The sequence below is a fragment of the Macaca mulatta genome, chromosome 1 (assembly GCF_049350105.2).
Source record: "Macaca mulatta isolate MMU2019108-1 chromosome 1, T2T-MMU8v2.0, whole genome shotgun sequence".
NCBI lineage: Eukaryota > Metazoa > Chordata > Mammalia > Primates > Cercopithecidae > Macaca > Macaca mulatta.
This window is the reverse complement of record NC_133406.1, coordinates 139,343,544-139,363,510: the sequence shown is the minus strand read 5'-3', so window position 1 is coordinate 139,363,510 and position 19,967 is coordinate 139,343,544. Positions and strand designations below refer to the sequence as shown.

General features: G+C 34.6%; 1 protein-coding gene across 4 annotated transcripts in view; it reads left to right on the top strand.

The window, feature by feature from the left end:
• The window catches only part of SLC30A7 (solute carrier family 30 member 7), an 84,954-nt gene that overhangs the window by 10,656 nt on the left and 54,331 nt on the right, over positions 1 to 19,967 (top strand). For all 4 annotated transcript variants that reach the window (XM_077992348.1, XM_077992370.1, NM_001266184.1 and 1 more), the window contains 6 exon segments: positions 219 to 332; positions 4,453 to 4,540; positions 5,498 to 5,624; positions 7,057 to 7,200; positions 12,026 to 12,076; positions 15,667 to 15,802. In XM_077992348.1, coding sequence (XP_077848474.1) covers positions 219 to 332; positions 4,453 to 4,540; positions 5,498 to 5,624; positions 7,057 to 7,200; positions 12,026 to 12,076; positions 15,667 to 15,802 — 660 coding nt within the window.

Genomic DNA, 19,967 nt, shown 5'->3' with positions numbered 1-19,967 from the left:
CTCTCACAGCAGCTGGGCTTTTCCTTGTGCAGGAGGTATGAGGGTTTACTTTTTAGGTATTTGAAACTTATCCTCAATAGCTATCTATATAGCATATTTAAATTGTTGTTTTAGATGGTTAATTCCTAATGAACAAAAGCTGAATCTTAGACTTTCAGAGAAGGATGCCTACTATTAGGTTTTTATTGTAATTTGTCAATGTGTTTGTTCTTTTCCAGCTTAGGCTTGATTTCCGACTCTTTTCACATGTTTTTCGATAGCACTGCCATTTTGGCTGGACTGGCAGCTTCTGTTATTTCAAAATGGAGAGATAATGATGCTTTCTCTTACGGGTAAGACTTTAAGAAAAAAATCCTTTTTATTGAAATATAAGATAAACACAAAACCCACTAATCTTAAGCTCAGTGACTTGTTAAAAATTGAACACACGTGTAACTTTTGAATCTTTGAAGTCCCCACGCAGGCGTCTTTGAGTTCCTACCTCCTCAAGGGTAACCGCTTTCATAACTTCATGGATGAGTTTTTAAACAGTATATAATTGGAATCTACAGTAATTTGTTGAGATTGCTACCATATAAAGGAATTTCTCAACTTTTTTTTTTTTGAAGAAAGTTTTAATATATGAAAATAGGCATTTTTTTTTTGCTTTTGCTTTTGCTTTTTTCTTTTTGAATGGGTACTTTGCTGTTGATTTATTTAAAATCATTTTCTAATATGGTTTTATATTATCCTCTTTAGCTCTGCTTTTATGTAACAGTTCTTATATGCTTGCTGATTTGGACAATTAATCAAATATTTGTAGAGTATCTTTATGCTGAAGGGATTACATTGGATCATCATAGAGGCATAATTTGATTTCCGCCACCTCTGATTGGAGGAAGCAATGGACTTTTTCATTATTTGATTACACTAAGTGTTTCCTGTTTTGAGTTCATAGAATATTTGCAGTATAACTGTATATACGTGTAAGCAGAGCTCAGGATGCATACTCTGTTTCTTTCTCTTCCCCACCCCTTTGTCTTTTCTATTCCCTCTCTCTTCTTTCTGATTCTTCCCCTTTATCCTTTTCCTCCTCTTCTCTTCCTTTCCCCTGCAAGTGCTCTTTTACATTCTCTTCCTTCTTCATCTGTCTCTCATATTTTCTTTCTCTCTTGTTCCCATCCTCATCCTCTTACTCTCTCTTATCTTCTCCTGAACTCCCTTTTCCTTCTCTTGTTCTTTGCCTCTTGTACTTGGGCTTGTGCTCGTGATCTTTTTTTCTCTCTTCTTCTGTGCCCCTATACCTTTCCTATCTTATTCTTTCTTTTCTTCTGCTCTTTTCCTCTACCTTTTACCCCTTTATCTCTTAGGCTCTGTCTCTCCTCCTCCTCTTCTGTTAACTTCTTTAACTCTGTTTCTTTTTTGTCTCCCTTTCCAAGTCTCTCTTTCCTTCCTTCACTGATTCTCCTTCCCTGAGCTCTCCCTTTCCTGTGCAGTTTCTCTCACTCTCTCCCTGTCCTTTTTACATCCGTCTTCTTACATGCACTCTCTTAGGCCTCTTGTTATGTTTTTTACTTTTGGTCCTTCACTACTCCCTCTTTCTCCCTGGCTTTGCTTCTTTCCTTTAGCAAGCACACACTGTTTCTTTCACATGTTCTTGTTCTTGTTCTCTTTAGATATTTATTGAGGGTTCATATGAGTCAAATACTTTTCTAGTTCTAATGATGTAAAAATGATCTAATGATGTAAAGACATGCCTCCTGCCTTGCAGGAACTTGTCTCTTGGGGAAACAGTTTAGTAAAAATATAATAATAGCTTTATATTGTGACAATTGCTAAAAAGGAGATGTGAAGTTCTGTGGCAGAACTTGCTGATTTTAGTTATAACCAAGGGATATGGTTATTTGTTTAATTATAAAAAGTGAGCCAAAAAATACTAATTGTGCATTTTATAATATAGAGCAGTAGATCCTGTATATCTATAAATTCAAACAGCTTGACAGCTCAGATAAGAACACTTTTTATGGCATGATATTGGTGATTTGCAAATAATTTAAACAGTGGTTACTAATAGATTCCTAAGTATATTTTATATTATTAAAGAAAGATTATATCCAAAGTTATAATTTTTTGTTGGAAAATTAGTAATCTATATTATATATCAGAAATCTAATTAGAATAGCTTATTCAACAATCTTTCTGAATAAACAGTAGCCGACTATTAAAAATTCTCAGTTCTTTAATGCTTAGAGTTTCTTTTGTTTCCAATTTAGAATGTATTGTCTCCTGCTCTAAAATGGATTTTAGGAATAGCTTTGAATACCTTCAGTACCGTAGCAGATTTTAATATTCAGCTTTAGCTAGTTGATATAAGAGAATAATATTCTTTCCACTTTTAATTTAATCCTGTCCTCTCCTTCTGTATGTGTTTGTGTGTGTGTGTGTGTGTGTGTATGTGTATGTGTGTGTATGTTTTCTTTTGGGAAAGATTAACGAATAAAAGCTGGTACAATATTTAACACTATGAATAATTGGTATAGTAATAAGTAGCATCATTTGTAAACTACTGGTGGCAGTGTATCAAAATGACACTGATTAATTCATGTTAAACATGGAGTTGAATTCTCATAAAACCCTCCCAATTCAGGATAACCGCTGTAGTGGACTGACTCTGCAATAGAAGAAAGAGTTGGGGAATATGAGAGCAAGCAAGGACTCTTAAGTATTTCTTTAAATAAAAATCATCTTTGTGTCTTGCCACACTCTTATTTTTTAAAGAGCAAAGCCAGCATAAAAGTAATATACATCCAGTAGGTAGATAGATACATACATACGTGCGTATATCCATATGTACCTATACTTAAATCTTTTGTATTTTTCTTCCTGGCTCAAGAATCTAAACACTAACCATACTTAATTAGGCAACAGCACATTCATGAATTACATGTTCTCATTCTAAAACCTTCTCAATCTGTTAAGTAAACACAGCTATTTGTAAAGGCAAGTGTGTTTAGTTTTCATGAGTTTTTGTTTTGAACCTACAACCAAGTTTAACAAATATATCTTAAACTCAAGCTAATTAAATCACTCCAACAGCTTATCTGCACTTAGGGAGCACACCTACTAAGCTAGGAATTAGAAACAAAAAGATGCCTGAAAAACATTCTTGCCTTTGATCTTGAAATCTGGTAAAACTCAAGCACAAAAGACTTTCAGTCAAGCATTAGTTATGGGACTACAAAGGTAGATTAAAAGAAAATACTTTTTACTTTTGGATAGTAACCCTGCTGATTTATTACATAAATTCCTAAGTGTAGGTTATGGAATGCTGGCTGCAAATTATTTGAATTTAATGAACTTTTCTCCAGGAAAAAAAAAAAAAAAAAACGTTTTGACAAGTAATATGTTATTTGAATGTGTTAGAAGATAGAAATATGCATTATTTCTGGGATAGAAATACATGCTATGTTGGAATGCGCTTGACAGGACAAACTCCAACATAACTTTAAATAGAGTACATTTTCAGGAATTCTCTTTAAAAATATTTTTATAGTAAAAATTGTATTACCTAGAAGTTAACATAGAAACCTAGGAAAGGCATGAGTTTTGATGCTCTCATTATATTGTTTAAGGACCAAAGTGGTTAACTGCTATTAGCATCCTTTGAATGATGTTTGAACATGTAAAAATGCTAAGTTAAAGTTGTTCCTGATTACTTTAACTAAGCCAAATACACCGTATGGAAAAATAAAATCTTTCCCCAATGCTTCACACAGGTAGGAAGCAGAAAGCTTCAGAACTCCATGGAACAAAAGACAGGTATTTTAAAAACAGTTTAATTCGAATTATGTGAAGCTAAAATTGGTTCTAAAAATAGGTAATTGAAAGTTTATTCTAAATTTATTAATCTTAGAAAAAGTGTTAGAAATATAAATCTCAAGTTGTCTCTGGGATAAATCAGAAATAATTTTATTTTCCTTCAGATCAAAGCTCTACTTTCCAAAGATTTGAAAGCTAAAAGGTACAAAGCAGAAAGCATAAGGAGTTCTTAGAAAAAGAGAAATTAATAAGTTAAAAAAAAAACCCTTTTCCAGACCCTTTGTTTTACTTTTTATCTGTTAATCCTTCTTTGTTTGTCCACTTGTCTGGTTCTGTTTTTCCTTCTCCAGTAACAACTTGAGATTTAAATTTCTGTGAAAGGTCTTTCTAAAACTACTTACTCTTAAGAAGATCTTTTGATTGGCTTGTAAAAATCTGTGTTTTGTGGCATTCTGCTTTTAAACAATTCATAATAATTCATTTCCTCATTTCTACTGTATATAAAATAAAATGCACTGTACTATAAACACTAGGACTTTGCTAACCACTTGTAACCATATAATATGGTTTGGAATCTCTGAATGTATGTAATTTTATGATTTAATTTTTAAGAAATAACACAAGAATTAAGTTATTGACTTTGTTCCTCTTTAGGTATGTTAGAGCGGAAGTTCTGGCTGGCTTTGTCAATGGCCTATTTTTGATCTTCACTGCTTTTTTTATTTTCTCAGAAGGAGTTGAGGTATAGTAGATAATGATTAAAGTCAATAAATTACATTTCTGTAATGAAAATGTTTATTAATTAAAGATATATAACAGAGCTTTTTCTGACTATTATTAAATATCGTGAATAATCTTGGATTAGATATTTTGTGTGTACAAGAGGAACTTGCAAAATAGTTGGAAAATTAAATATATATGAATCTTCTTGGAATTGAAAACAATTAAATGATAGTGCTTTACAAGTTATGGATGAAGTGTTAACGCTGTGAAATGTAGAGGTATAATCTGGATAGTGAGGTCAATAGGGAAGTATTTCTAAAGAAATTAGAACCTGAGAGTTTTGCCAGTGAATCTTTAACATTTGGTGTATTTTTTAAAAAGGAAGAAAATGTAAAGATTAGTGAACTTAAAATGAAAGGCAGTATTTTTTTTTTTTTTTTTGAGATGGAATCTCGCTCTGTTGCCCAGGCTGGAGTGTAGTGGCACAATCTTGGCTTACTGCAACCTCTGCCTCGTGGGTCTAAGCGATTCTCCTGCCTCAGCCTCCCGAGTAGGTTGGATTACAGGCACCCACCACCATGCCCAGCTATTTTTTTTTTTTTTTTTAGTAGAGATGGGGTTTCACCATGTTGGTCAGGTTGGTCTTAAACTCCTGACCTCAGGTGATCCGCCTGCCTCAGCCTCCCAAAGTGCTGGGCTTACAGGCGTGAGCCATGAAAGGCAGCATTTTAAGATACCAAATAAGAACAAGTTTTGGACGAAATATTTATGCTTTTAAACATTTGTATGTATTGTAAAATAGTAATTGTTCATTTTTTTACAGTATGTGAGCACTGGTTTTATTTCTATGAACTGTTTTGGGAGGTTTTTTTAGTGCTTTTAATTCCAAAAATAACTGAAAGTGTTTAATATTGTCTTATGGTTTTGTTAGTTGATCAATCAGAAATAATATCAATGCCATTTGTTTGTTTTCTAGAGAGCATTAGCCCCTCCAGATGTCCACCATGAGAGACTGCTACTTGTTTCCATTCTTGGGTTTGTGGTAAACCTAATAGGAATATTTGTTTTCAAACATGGAGGTCATGGACATTCTCATGGCTCTGGTATGACGGTTAGAACGCTTTGTTTCTTCATTTTCTACTAGGTTTCTGTCATAATTATTTACTTGAGAGAATTGTTAATTTAAGGTAAACTATATTGATTTCTGATAACAAAAGTAATATGTCAACAGACTATATGAATATCTTCCTGAACTATCCCTTTCACTTCTTTATGCCCCTCCATCTCAGTGCCTTCTCAGAGCTATGCTTGTTATCATGGATCCCACCAGACCGCAGTAACTTATCTTTTTAGTGTGATATCATTTATGTAAGATAAACAAATATCAGAAAACCACAAAACAAATCTACTTATCAAAAAGTTTTGTGTGGGCTGGGCACAGTGGCTTACACCTATAATCCCAGCACTTTGGGAGGCCAAGGCAGGTGGATCACTTGAATCCAGGAGTTTGAGACCAGCCTAGGCGATATGGCGAAACCCCATCTCTACAAAAAAACACAAAATTAGCCAGGCATGCTAGGCGACAGAGCGAGACTCCGTCTCAAAAAAAAAAAGCCAGGCATGGTGGCGCATGCCTGTAGTCTTAGCCACTCAGGAGGTTGAGATAGGAGAGTCGCTTGAGCCCGGGAGGCAGAGGTTGCAGTGAGCCGAAATCGTGCCACTGCACTGCAACCTGACTGACAGAGCAAGACTCTGTCTAAAAAAAAAAAAAAACAGAGTGTGTGTTTATGAAATGTACTATGTAAATATGTCTTGGAGATCCTGATAGTCATGATTTTTTCATATGGTGCAGTGCTAGATTTAATTTACTGGTATTTAGAATTTTTGTAAAAGTCATAAAAGACTTGGATAGCATCCACTCTTTTTCTGTCCTTTAAAATAGCTTGTATAAGATGCTTCTCGGTGGTTTAGTCGTTTTGAGGTATGCTGTGGAGAGAGGATTCTGCGTTCTTTTGCATTTAGCTTTTTCTACCTGCTTTAATGTAATTTTACTGATTCTGTTGCCAAATGCAGCAACTTTCTTGTGTCTGCCTTAATGTGAGCATTTCTGTATGTCTTGTTAATCTTTATTAGTGTGTGTAAGAGTACTTTGAAAACTTTAGGCCATGAATTTTGTCTTTGTTGTTTACTGCCTCATCTCCAGTACCTAGAATGATTCCTATAATATAAAATGTTACAAATAAATATTTCTCAAATGAATGAATAATATTATCTGACCTCTTTGGATATATCTGTATACTTCCAGTCAGTACTTATTTTCATTTCCAGTAATGTCTATTACTTTCCCCTATGCTTTCCTTACCTTTTGGTACTCCATAGCAGGAACTTAGGATTGTTTTAATAAATCTATAACACTTTTTACAAGTAAATGTTTATTGATCTGAGTTTAGAGCTTATTCTTTGTACTAGTGTCAGTATAATTGTAACCATTTATATATTTTTACATACCTTCTGTCCTAACATTTTGTCTTCTAGGCCATGGACACAGTCATTCCCTCTTTAATGGTGCTCTAGATCAGGCACATGGCCATGTCGATCATTGCCATAGCCATGAAGTGAAACATGGTGCTGCACATAGCCATGATCATGCTCACGGACATGGACACTTTCATTCTCATGGTGAGTACAGCCTAAAGACAAATGGACAGCCTCCAAATAAACAAGAGTTTTGTGGAATACTTTTCCTAGTTGAAATAGTTTATTAAAAAGATACTCGATCAACTTCTTTTCTAATGAATCAGTCTAAATGGCTCCCAGGGCTAGTTTATTTTTTTGTATAGCGTGAAATTAACTCAGTATAAGGCAGTGGATGCTAGCTTTTTTCCAGGGGGTGTATCATAATACAGTGCCACTCTCTTATGTATTTATTTTTAATTTTTGTGGGTACATAGTAGGTATATATATTTATGGGTTACATGAGACATTTTGGTACGGGCATGTAATACATAGTAATCACATAAGGGTAAATGGGGTTTCCATCCCCTCAACCATTTATCCTGTGTTAAAATCAACCCAATTATACTCTTAGTTATTTTAAAATGTGCAATGAAATTGCAATTTGATAATAGTCACTCTGTTCTAGCAAATACTAGGTCGTATTCATTCAACTATTTTTTTTGTGCTCATTAACCATCCCCCCTTCCCTCCCCCCAAAGTCACTATTTTAAATGAGTGTTAGTGAATGAGGAGCAATTGCATTTTAGGAAATGAAAATCATAATTTTTTAAGCATCATGAGGCCTTTTGTGCTATATTGGCTTATAAAAATATGGTAGAGGTTTTCAATTTTTCACATTTGTATTATAATTTTTGATGTCTGTCACCTGATGTTTACCTCTATATTTTTTTTAGAAATCTTTGGATGCTTACTTTTATAGCATTGGGTACTAACTTACGAGGTGTTTATCAACTTAATATTTTATTTTGAATTATATTTTACATAGTTTATAAAGTATAGCTTAATAGAAGTTGCTTGGGTGACACAATTTGATTACTCTCAATAGAGTGTATACTTAGGTATTATCTTGTATTGGCCGGGCGTGGTAGCTCACACCTGTAGTCCCACTACTTTGGGAGGCCGAGGCGGGTGGATCACCTGAGGTCCGGAGTTTGAGACCAGCCTGACAACGTGCAGAAACCCCGTCTCTACCAAAAATACAAAATTAGCTGGGCGTGGTGGCACATACCTGTAATCCCAGCTACTCCAGAGTCTGAGGCAGGAGAATGGTTTGAACCCGGGAGGCAGAGGTTGCTGTGAGCCGAGATCGCGCCATTGCACTCCAGCCTGGGCAACAAGAGCGAAACTCCGTCTCAAAAAAAAAAAAAAAAAAAAAGGCATTATCTTGTATTTGCAACATAGACAGAATCTTACAGCTTTAGAATTGAAAATATGAAAGGGACCTTGGAGAGTGAGCCTTCTAAGCCCTTCATTTTTCAGTCTTTGAAATTTTTCCATGAGGCAAGAAAATAGCTTGAATCCAGGAGGTGGAGGTTGCAGTGAGCTGAGATCATGCTACTGCACTCCAGCCTGGACAACAGAGCTGACTCTGTCCAAAAAAAAAAAAAAAAAAAAAAATTCTAACTACTCTATTGAGATATGATTGACATTGACATATGGAAAGAGATAAATATTTAATGTATACAACTTGATGAGTTTGAGGTAAGTATGCACCTATGAAACCATCACCATGATTTCTCCAGTAAACATATCCATTCCCACTGAAAGTTTCCTTCTACTCTCAATTCTCTTCCCTTCCCTTCCCTTCCCTTCCCTTTCCTTCCTTCCTTCCTTCCTTCCTTCCTTCCTTCCTTCCTTCCTTCCTTCCTTCCTTCCTTCCTTCCTTCCTTCCTTCCTCCCTCCCTCCCTCCCTCCCTCCCTCCCTTCCTTCCTTCCTCCCTTCCTCCTTTTCCCTTTCCCTTTCCCTTCCCCTTTCCCCTTTCCCCTTTCCCCTTTCCTTTCCCTTTCCCTTTCCCTTTCTTTTTCTTTCTTTGTTTTTCTTTCTTTCTTTCTTTCTTTCTTTCTTTCTTTCTTTCTTTCTTTCTTTCTTTCTTTCTTTCTTTCTTTCTTCTTTCTCTCTCTCTCTCTTTCTTTCTTTCTTTCTTTCTTTCTTTCTTTCTTTCTTTCTTTCTTTCTTTCTTTCTTTCTTTCTTTTACTTTTGCAGTAAGAGCACTTAACATAAGATCTACACTCTTGGCAGATTTTTAAGTGTACAATACAGTATTAGCTATGGGCACTATGCCATACAAATCCCTAGGACCTATTTATTTAGCACAACTGAAACTTTGTACCCTTTGACTAAGATTTCCTCATTTCCAACTTCCTCCAGCCACTGGCAACCACTGTTCTATTCTCTATTTCTATGAGTTTGACTGTTTTAGATTCCTCATAAAAGTGGTATAAATGTAGTATTTGTCCTTCTGTGTCTGGCTTATTTCACTTAGCATAATGTCCTTCAGGATCACTTATGTGTCAAAATTAGAAGGATTTCTTTCTTTAAGAAAGAAATGATATTGAATGATATTCCGTTGTATGTATATACCACATTGCTTTACCCATTCATCCATTGATGGACATTTAGGTTGCTTCCATGTCTTGGCTATTGTGAATAATGCTGTAGTGAATATGGAAGTGCAGATATCTCTTTGAGATCTTGATTTCAGTTCTCATGGGTATATACCCAGTTTGCTGATCATACGGTAGTTCTATTATTGTTTTTTTGAGGACCCTCCATACTGTTTTCCATAGTATCTGCATCAGTTTACATTGCCACCAGTAAAAGAAAAGGAAACAAGGGTTTCCTTTTCTCCACAGCTTTGCCCTCACTTACTGTCTTTTGGTTTTTTGGTAATAGCCATCCTAACAGGTATGATATGATATCTTATTGTGATTCTGATTTGCATTTCCCTGATGATTAGTGATGTTGAGCCTGTTGGCCATTTGTGTGTTTTCTCTGGAGAAATGTCTATTTGATTCCTTTGGCCATTTGTTATTTTTTTAAAATTTTTTAATGAATTTTTTTATTTTTAATTTTTGTGGGTACATAGTAGGTGTACATTCTTATGATTTATTTATTTATTTATTTATTTATTTATTTATTTATTTATTTTTGAGACAGAGTCTCACTCTGTCTCCCAGGCTGGAGTTCAGTGGTGCGATCTCGGCTCACTGCAACCTCTGCCTCCCAGGTTCAAGTGAATCTCCTGCCTCAGCCTCCCAAGTAGCTGGGATTACAGGCATGTGCCACCACGCCCAGCTAACTTTTTGTATTTTTAGTAGAGACAGGGTTTCACTGTGTTAGCCAGGATGGTCTCAATCTCCTGAACTTGTGATCCACCTGCTTTGGCCTCCCAAAGCGCTGGGATTACAGGTGTGAGCCACTGCACCCAACCAGTAGGTGTATATTCTTACGGGGTACATGAGATGTTTTGATACAGGAATGCAGTGTGAAATAATCACATCATGGAGATGAGGTATCCTTCTCAGGCATTTATCCTTTGTGTTACAAACAATCCAGTTATACTCTTTTAGTTATTTTGAAAGGTACAATTATTATTGACTGTAGTCACCCTGTTGTCCTATCAAATAGTAGATCTTATTCATTCATTCTTTGTTTTTTTTTGTACCCATTAACTATCCACTCTCCCCCCGCAGCACCACACTACCCTTCCCAGCCTCTGGTAACCATCCTTCTACTCTCTGCATCCATGAGTTCAATTGTTTTGAATTTTTATACTCCACAATAAGTGAGAACATGTAATGTTCTGTGACTCTTTGACCATTTTAAAATCAGGTTATTTATTTACTTTGCTGTTGATTGTGAGTTCTGTATATATTTTATCATATACATAGTTTGCAAATATTTTCTGTCATTCTGTAAGTTGCCTTTTCATTTTGTTATTTGGTTCCTTTGCCTTGCAGAAGTTTTTTAATTTGATGTAATCCTACTTGTCTATTTTTGCCTGTTGCCTGTGTCAGTCTCTAAAATATGCTGTATTTTTATAATAGTTACACTGGCATGCTTTAAAACCTTGCTTTTCCAACTTTGCTCACATGCATCCCAAAATAATGTTGAAAAATTGCGTATCTCTCACACTTTTGGCTATCAGCTGGATTTTTCAGGGTAGCTACTTCTTCATTCCCACACAGCAGTACAATATCTAGATAGGAAATATTATATGGTGTTATGCTTTTATATTTCTTTGTTACATTATTGCAGAACATTGTTACAGTACAGTAAAAGCTGTACTGTTAAGGTTCTGTGCTGTGGGCCGTGAACAAATGATGATAGCAGGTACTTTGTTGGTTGTGATTAGAAAGCTTGTCAGTCTTCCTGATAATCTGTTTAAACAAATATTGCTCATCTTTTGCCTTGTCTTCCTGTATTTTTCTGCTTTAATGTTAAAGCTGATTAGTAATTTTCAAGATATTTAAAGATAGAAATTATAGCATTTTTTTATCATAAAGGCAAAATGAAAAAAATTATTTTTATCTCTTCTGTATCAAGAATTTGCCACATTAATCTAGAAGCTGTTGAAAAACTATTTACCATAGTCGAGTTATCTTTCTATCCTGGCTTCGTTTCTTGGACCTCATAACTTCAAGCAGTACATTTGGTTTTCTCTGAATTTTCCAGTTGTAAAAGTATTAAAAGATATTTTATGAATATTGGAAAATTTTCACAATGTTTTTAATTTTCTGTGCTTTTAATCTTTTTAATACAATAATTTCTGAAATACTCCATACCTTTGATGAATTTTAGAACTACCGCCGCTAAATTTACCTCCACTCGATTATTTCATTACATTTTAAAAATAAATTTGTAAGTTTGATGTGGCTGTATAGCTATGCATTCTTCGTGATACATTTGAGTGAAAAGGACTCTGAATTGTAAAAATTTGAATGAGGAATTGAAAACATGTTTTAAAATAACTTAATTCTTTACAGATGGCCCCTCCTTAAAAGAAACAACAGGACCCAGCAGACAGATTTTACAAGGTATGACAAGCAATCTTTGTGTTTCTTAGTTTTTTGGAACTGCTTTTATAGTTTTGAAGTTTTAGTTGTCTGAAGTTTTCCTTTAAGAAAAATATATAACACAGTGTTTGTGTTTAGTGTTAGCCTTTCTAGTGATTATTTTTTATATGCTATTAGATATATTAGCAGACATTCTTTTAATTATCACTTGACTGTTTTCTCTGATTTGATAATAAAAGCAAAATATTGAGCTGGGTGTAGTTGGCATGTCCCCACAATCCCAGCTACTCAGGAGGCTGAGGTGGGAGAATTGCTTGCGCCCAAGAGTTTGAGACTACCCTGGGGAACCTGCGAGACTCGCGTCTCAAAAGAAGATGATTCAGAAACTATTCTGCTTAAATACAAGTAATACCCACGCCTGTGACTATAAACATTGTATAGATGCTTCTTGATTTACTGTGGGGTTGTGTCCTAATAAACCTGTGGTAAGTTGAAGATACTGTGGGTTGAAAATGCATTTAATACACCTAACCTACTGAACATCATAGTTTTGCCCTGCCTACCTTAAGTGTGCTCAGAACACTTGCATTAGCCTATAGTTGGGCAAAATCATCTAACACAAAGCCTATTTTGTAATAAAGTGTTGAATATCATGTCATTTATTTAATACAGTCCACTGCAGAGTACAATATCAGTTGTTTACCCTTGTGATTGCGTGGCTGACTGGCAGCTGCTGCCTGCTGTTGCTGCCCAGCATCATGAGAGATGATCATAGCACATTATTGCTAGCCCAGGAAAAGATCAAAATTCAAAATTTGAAGTATAGTTTCTATTGAGTGCATACTGCTTTCGCACCATGATGAAGCCAAAAAGTCACAAGTTGATCCTTTTAAGTCGAGGACTGTCTGTAGTAGTATATTTGCTTTTACAGGATTATTACATCGTTTTTCCAAGAATAATATTTAATATGTTTTTATGTTGTGAGAAAATTTAGAGCTAAAAATTTAATGCAAAGTGAGAACTCCATCATATTTGTAGGCCATCAATAGCTAATACCTGTAGGAGCTTACATGTTGTGTAAAATTGTATATTACAAAGTTTTACAAGCCAGAGAAAATCAATCCTGTCTATGAATTATATTAGTTTTTGGGGTTTTTTTTGTTTTTGTTGTGGGGGGTGGTTATGAACCTATCTCTGGCTCTGAGTTTCCATTTAGACTTTATTGTCAGGGTTTCCTAATTCACAGCTATCTACTTGCCTTTATTAACTTTTGACTTCCGTCTGACTTTCTGAATGGCATCTTATCCAATCTCAACTACACATATTTTTCTTCACTATTTCTTTATATAACTCTCGTTTTGTATTTTTCACTGTGAATATATTCCTTCATACTGAGAAATTTATTTTCAGAAGGCTTAAATGTGTCTTCCAAGCACAAGTTTTCCATTTACAAAATATGGAATTGTTTTAGAATAACATTTGCTGAAATAGCATATAATCATGCATATTTGATGCATCTGTATCAAGTAGTATAAATTAGCCTTGATAATAAGAATTTAATTTTGAAAGTCATCACAAGTTGGAGGAAAGGAAGTTAGATTTGCCTTCCTAATTCTCTTTTATATAAGTTATTATGAAAATAAGTTTATATTTTCTGAATACTTATCAATTTATGGTGGCTGAAGAGCCCAGTAAATAGCTGAAGAACAGAGATAACTAGCTGGCATTAAAAACTTCTTGTAAAATGACCAGGTAGATAGATACTCATACGTGAAAAACTTGAATTAATTAAGTTTTTCAATTATTTGCTACATTTTGACTCCTGGCTTACTAAGGTTTTGGGGGGTTAGGTTATCAGTATCCTACCACATCTTCTAAGACTTTTAACTTTGTGTAAGTTAAACATCCTTGTTTATATTTCTTTCTTAGTGGTTTTTTTCTTAAACAGTTTATATAGTAAGAAGGGCTTAGGTAGTTTTAATGACACTTACTAATAAAACCAGTTTTCAGGTTAGAAAATAAATTGTAGCCAGGGACTTTCCAGTCTAAGGAAAAGCAAGAACAAATCATTATTTTCTTTTTCCTTTCATGTTTAGAGTTATTTTCATTTTGTATTCTACCAAAACACTGATTAAAGGATATAAAGGTTTAAAAGCATGTATCATACATAAGAGTTTGTAGTTAGGGACCTTCAATCTGCTTTGATGTGTATATTTTTTTCCAGTTTTAGTTTTAAAAGTTAAAGTGGCCCCAACATTAGTAACCTATTTAATTCACTGCTGTTTGAAATACCTAACAGGAACTGAATATTCTATAAGTATGACAAAAATCTGTATATCTATGTCTGTAAGTATGACAAAATTCTTTTGTTTTGGAAAAATTTTTAAGAGAGTTCTTAAAGAACTGTTCTTTTTGAAGAAGAGTTATAATAATAGAGTTAAACTGTATATAAATGAAAAGTTATATGTAGGTAGTGAGGGATGATTTATATTTAATATAATATTTGATATAAATTTCCATCAGTGGCAGATAAAATGAAGTATAATTTCCCAGAACACAAGATTTGATTTGACTCATTAGCGGTCAGTTTTTAAATTTTGAGAACATTTCTTGAATTTAAGTTTGTATTTCTGTACCTCCAAATAATTATGGTTCACCTTTTTTTGTGCAGTGAATACTAAAAACGAAAGCTCAAGTATTCTCAACTAGATATGTGCTTTTTATGCATTAACTATTTCTTTTCAGATAGGGCAGGTGATGGTATTGAAGAATGTTCTATTTTTAGCAAGACATGGTTGAAGTTTAAAAGAATGTTTTGCTATGTAGAAATTTTGTATTAAAGATCTAAACGTTGAATAATTTGTCTTAGTTGAGTTTTTTCAGAAAATATTGTACATAAATCTTGACATCTTAAATGGTTTTCTGGGCAACTTTGACTTACTAAATGTCTAAGTTCTTAGAATATCAGTATAACATCAGTATCCTACCAATTTAATATTTAATTATTAAAAGTTCAACATGTATTTTATATTTATTTAAAAATATTGAAATTAGCGCCTGCTTTCACATCACCTCTGAGTATAGTATGTAACCAATTTAGATAGAGCTTTTAGGATAATTAATAAGTGTAACAGGATAAGTTATGGTTTATAGGAAATTATAGTCCCAAATGGTAATAATTTTAATCACCAGCAGAGGGCTCTGTATGTACATATATCTATAGTTAAAATGTTTCTTGACCGGTTCTTTTAGCCTAATGCAGTTTCCTTCCCATAACAAATTACTGACTTTTGGACTCCTTTTAGCCAGAGGTGAATGTTCACAAATAATTTTTAAAATCAACTTACTTCTCTGCTTCATTTATATCATTAAGAAAAAGTATGATTTACCAGTCAGATATTTCAACCCCTGTTGATTTGAAACAGAAAAATTGATTTTAATTCATAAATGTACTATTACATGGTTACTAAATGGTGAATATACATGCTTACTTATTTTTGAAATTGGTATCTAGTTTTTTGTATATAAAATTAAGAGTCTAGCTCTAGGATATATTTGTATTTTAAATTAACCAAAAGACTGTTTTGATTTTTATGATGGTTTATTTCTAGGTGTATTTTTACATATCCTAGCAGATACTCTTGGAAGTATTGGTGTAATTGCCTCTGCCATCATGATGCAAAATTTTGGTCTGATGATAGCAGATCCTATCTGTTCAATTCTTATAGCCATTCTTATAGTTGTAAGGTAAGTGTTATTGTTACTTTCAAGTATTAAAGTGAGACCAGGAGATAAATATGTTACTTAAATTATAGATCTAAAATACAAATATGTAATTATGTTGATTTTCCTTTGCTTGCTTTTTTTTTTTTTTTGGAGACAGAGTCTCTGTCTGTCACCCAGGCTGGAGTATAGTGGCACGATCTCGGCTCACAGCCATCTCCGCCTCCTGGGTTCAAGCAATTCGTCTGCCTCAGCCTCCCTAGTAGCTGGGATTGCAGGCACCCGCAACTGGCTGTACATTAGTGCCCAGCTAATTTTTGTATTTTTAGTAGAGATGGGGTTTCACTACATTGGCCAGGCTCGTCTCAAACTGACCTCAGGTGATCCACCTGCTTCAGCCTCCCAAAGCGCTGGGATTACAGGCATGAGCCACCGCACCCAGCCAGATACTCTTTTCATCTTCATATGTCTTCTGTGTTTGCCATGTATTTCTTACCTAGAGTTTGATGTTTCTTTTTGATATTTGGCAGTTAAACTTTTTGGTCATCATTCAAATCAGTAGTAATTTTCTTGAATCCAACATTACATCTATAGAATAAAATAATGGAAATATAAAATATGTTCACTATAGTTAGTGTATTAATTCTTTGACATCTGCATCTTACATTATTAAATGCAAAAGAATATCAAAGTCTCCTCTGCTAGAACCATTTTTATTCATAAAGTCACATTATCATTGTAGAAGTCTTGTAAAAGTGCTACCTGAAATGAATTACGTCTTTCTTCCCATCTAGCTTACAAAATTCTTGAGGCAGCATCTGCCTCCTAGCTCTTTATCTTTCTATTGCCTACTATAGTGCCAATGTATATGGAAACATGTATGTGTATAGGTGTATAAATTCTCAATAAATATTTGCTGAATTAGAGTGTACAGTTGTTATCTTTTAAGTTTAACTCATCCTGAGATACATTTTATTATTGGTCTAATGTTTATAATGATAAAACAATATGTTCCATTATTTTAAAGTCTTCAGTTATTTAAAAATTTACATATACACTGTATATGTCTTGACTGGACTATTTTTATTTTTTCATTGTAATTTTACTGTCAGGAAAACTTTTATAATGATGACAAAGATCTGCTGGAGGCCAGACTCAAGATTTTTATAGCTCATAGTTTATTAGAATAGATTTAATAGAATATGATGAAATCATAATGTAAGATGAGTCAGAAATGGAGATTTTTTTAAAGCTTCTGCCTAAAAAAATAGGATATACATTTTAAACATACAGATGATTTTTAAATTTTTTCTAATTATTTGAACAGGGAAATAACTCTGCTACGTAAAAGTCTGTTATAGGCTCAGCACAGTAGCTTACAACTATAATTCCAGCACTTTGGCTACTTGGGATGCTGAGGCAGGAGGATCTCTTGAGCCCAGGAGTTTGAGGCTGCAGATAGCTATGATGGTGCTCCTGCATTCCAGCCTGGGTGACAGAGTAAGATCCTGTCTCTATATAAAAAGGAAAATAAAAGGATTTCATAAAGTTTAAAATGCCTTTTCTTCTTCTTTGGAAATCTTGCTGTACCTTCTTGAAATTTCAACTTAGATGTCCCATGTTCTGTGAAATCTGGTAATTTATTCACTGTTACAACTCTACCTCTGTATTTGTGCTTTTAGTGTTCACTTAACTGCTTCTAATACTTCTTAGAGTAGAATCTTAATATTCACTTTTGATTGTCTCCACTCTTACTATTCTAATTCTGGCTACAATTATGTCTTGCCTGGAAAACTGTAACAATCTCAAGGTTGACCTTTCTGTCTCCCTCTAAACACTTCACATTGGCTAAAATTATCTTTTGTTAATAAGGGTTATATTACATATAAAAATTATTTAAATCCTTTAATGACTCTTACCCTTAGGATAGAGTCCGAACTCCTTAACAGGCTTCATGATCTATAACCCTTGTTGACCTCTTTGGTCTCTCTCAGTACTTCTCAATTCATACTTTGCTCTTCAGCCACAGTAAATTAGTTTTAGTTCCCTGAGTATGTTGTCAGCTCTCTGGATTCTGGGCTTTGCTCATCTTTCCTCTATTCAAAATACTCTTATACTTCATGTCTTCCTTGCCACACCCCCACCCCTTCCCACAGTTACTCATCCTTTAGATCAGATTCAGTTTAAATGGCATTTCTTTGGGAAGCATTTCCTGATTCTCTACCTCCCAGGTTTGGTTAAGTGTACGTATAGCACCTTATACTGTAGTACCCTTTTCATGGCATTTACTTACCATAGCCTGTTTATTATTGCCCTCGAGCTCCATTAGGGCAAATTGTTTTTTCATTGTTTTAGTCAGCACCTAATTCTCCCTGGTGAAAAAAAAAATATATATATAGGTACCTTTGAATTTGAATCAAAATAAATTTGTGGGTTTTTTTCAACCTCAGAGAATTACTTTAATTCCAAATTGGGAATTCTTACTTAGTTCTGTTCTCACTCATTTATTCCTCTAATATAAATAAATAAACACACACAGACACACAAAGTAAACTTGTTTTACTGAATATGACACACATTATAAACTGCACAAATCATCTTCACTAAATATTAAGTAGGCCTCTCGCCTACTTACTCTTAGGATCTTCACTGTCTTGATCCTATATTATAATAGGGTAGTGAGACAACAAACAAATTGATAAATTAGATTGCTCAAATGCCAAACAGTTACTTGTATTGTGTAGATTTAAGATAGGATTATGTGATAGTGACTGAGTTGCCACTTTAAATTGAGTAGATCTGGAAGACTTCTGAAGAAGGGGCCTTTAACATGAGATCTTATTGTCGTAAGAAAAGCTTATCAGAGGAAGAACATTCTAGTCTAGGGATCAGTTGGTAGAAAAGCCTAGTGGTGAAAGCAGTTTTGATACTCAAAGGAGGCCAGCATGGCTGAAGCCTAGGCAGTAAGAGGAGAGTGGTTTGAGATAAAGTTGGAGAAACAGACTGGGGAAGACTACCTAGGGTTAGGAGTTTGGATTTTATTCCAAGTGCAGTGGGACACGATATGGGTATTCATTTTAAAAAATGATTTTGGCTGCTGTGTGGATAATAGATTATAAGGGGGCACAAGTGAGAACAGGTAGACCAGCTAGAAGGCTATTATATTAAAGTGGACCAGGTGAGAGGCCATGGTGTCTTGGTCTTAGGTACTAACCTTAGAAATGGAGAGACACAGAAAAGTTAGCAAATGCTTTGGGGTACAGCTAACAAGATTTGCTTGAGAATATAAATGTATGGGTTAGGGCTGAGTGAAAGAGGGGAATTAAGGATAGTTTCTAGAGTTTTTATCTGGGCAGCTGAGTGAATGAGGTGTCATTACTGAAAGAGAGGGGACTGGGGTAATGTTTTTGTTTTTAAAGGGGACTGTAGATCAAAAGTTCTGTTTTGGATGTAAGTTTGAGATCTCTCAGACATTGATATGGAGATTTCAGATTGACAAAGAGTGTACAAATAGGCATTCTTGGAAGCAGCCAACTGAAGAGAAAGGGTTGAAAATAGTCCACACCTGGATTTAAAGTCATGGAGTGGCATTCATCTGGCATCGGAATTCATCTAGCATGAATGCCACTATTCCCACCCCTTCTGTTTTCCTGGAAAATATCCCTCAGTATGGTACTCCTGCCTGCTAAAACTGATTTAGTGTCAGGGGCCCTTTCAATATAGTGCTTCAAGCAACCACCTTGGCTTCCAAGGTAAAACTTATTTGTCATCCTTGTCTAGGTCCTACTGACCTACTTATAAACTTCTCTGTAACTTACATGAATACATAGTTTCAGGTCATATAATTGGATTCCTTTTTGTTATTGTTAAGCTTTAATATTTTTATTATTTGCTCTTGTTTTTCTGATACGCAATTACATATGTATTAGTCATTTCTTGCATTGCTATAAAGATACACCTGAGACTGGGTAGTCTATAAAGAAGAGAGGTCGTATTGGCTCACAGTTCTGTAGGCGTTACAGAAAGCATAGTGCTGGCGTCTGCTTAGCTCCTGGGGAGGCCTCAGGAAGCTTACAGTCATGGTGGAAGGTGAAGGCAGAGCAGGCATGTAGCATCTTGAGAGAAAGAGAAACAGATATGGGGAGAAGATGCCACACATTTTTAAATGACTAAATCTCGAAAGAACTCA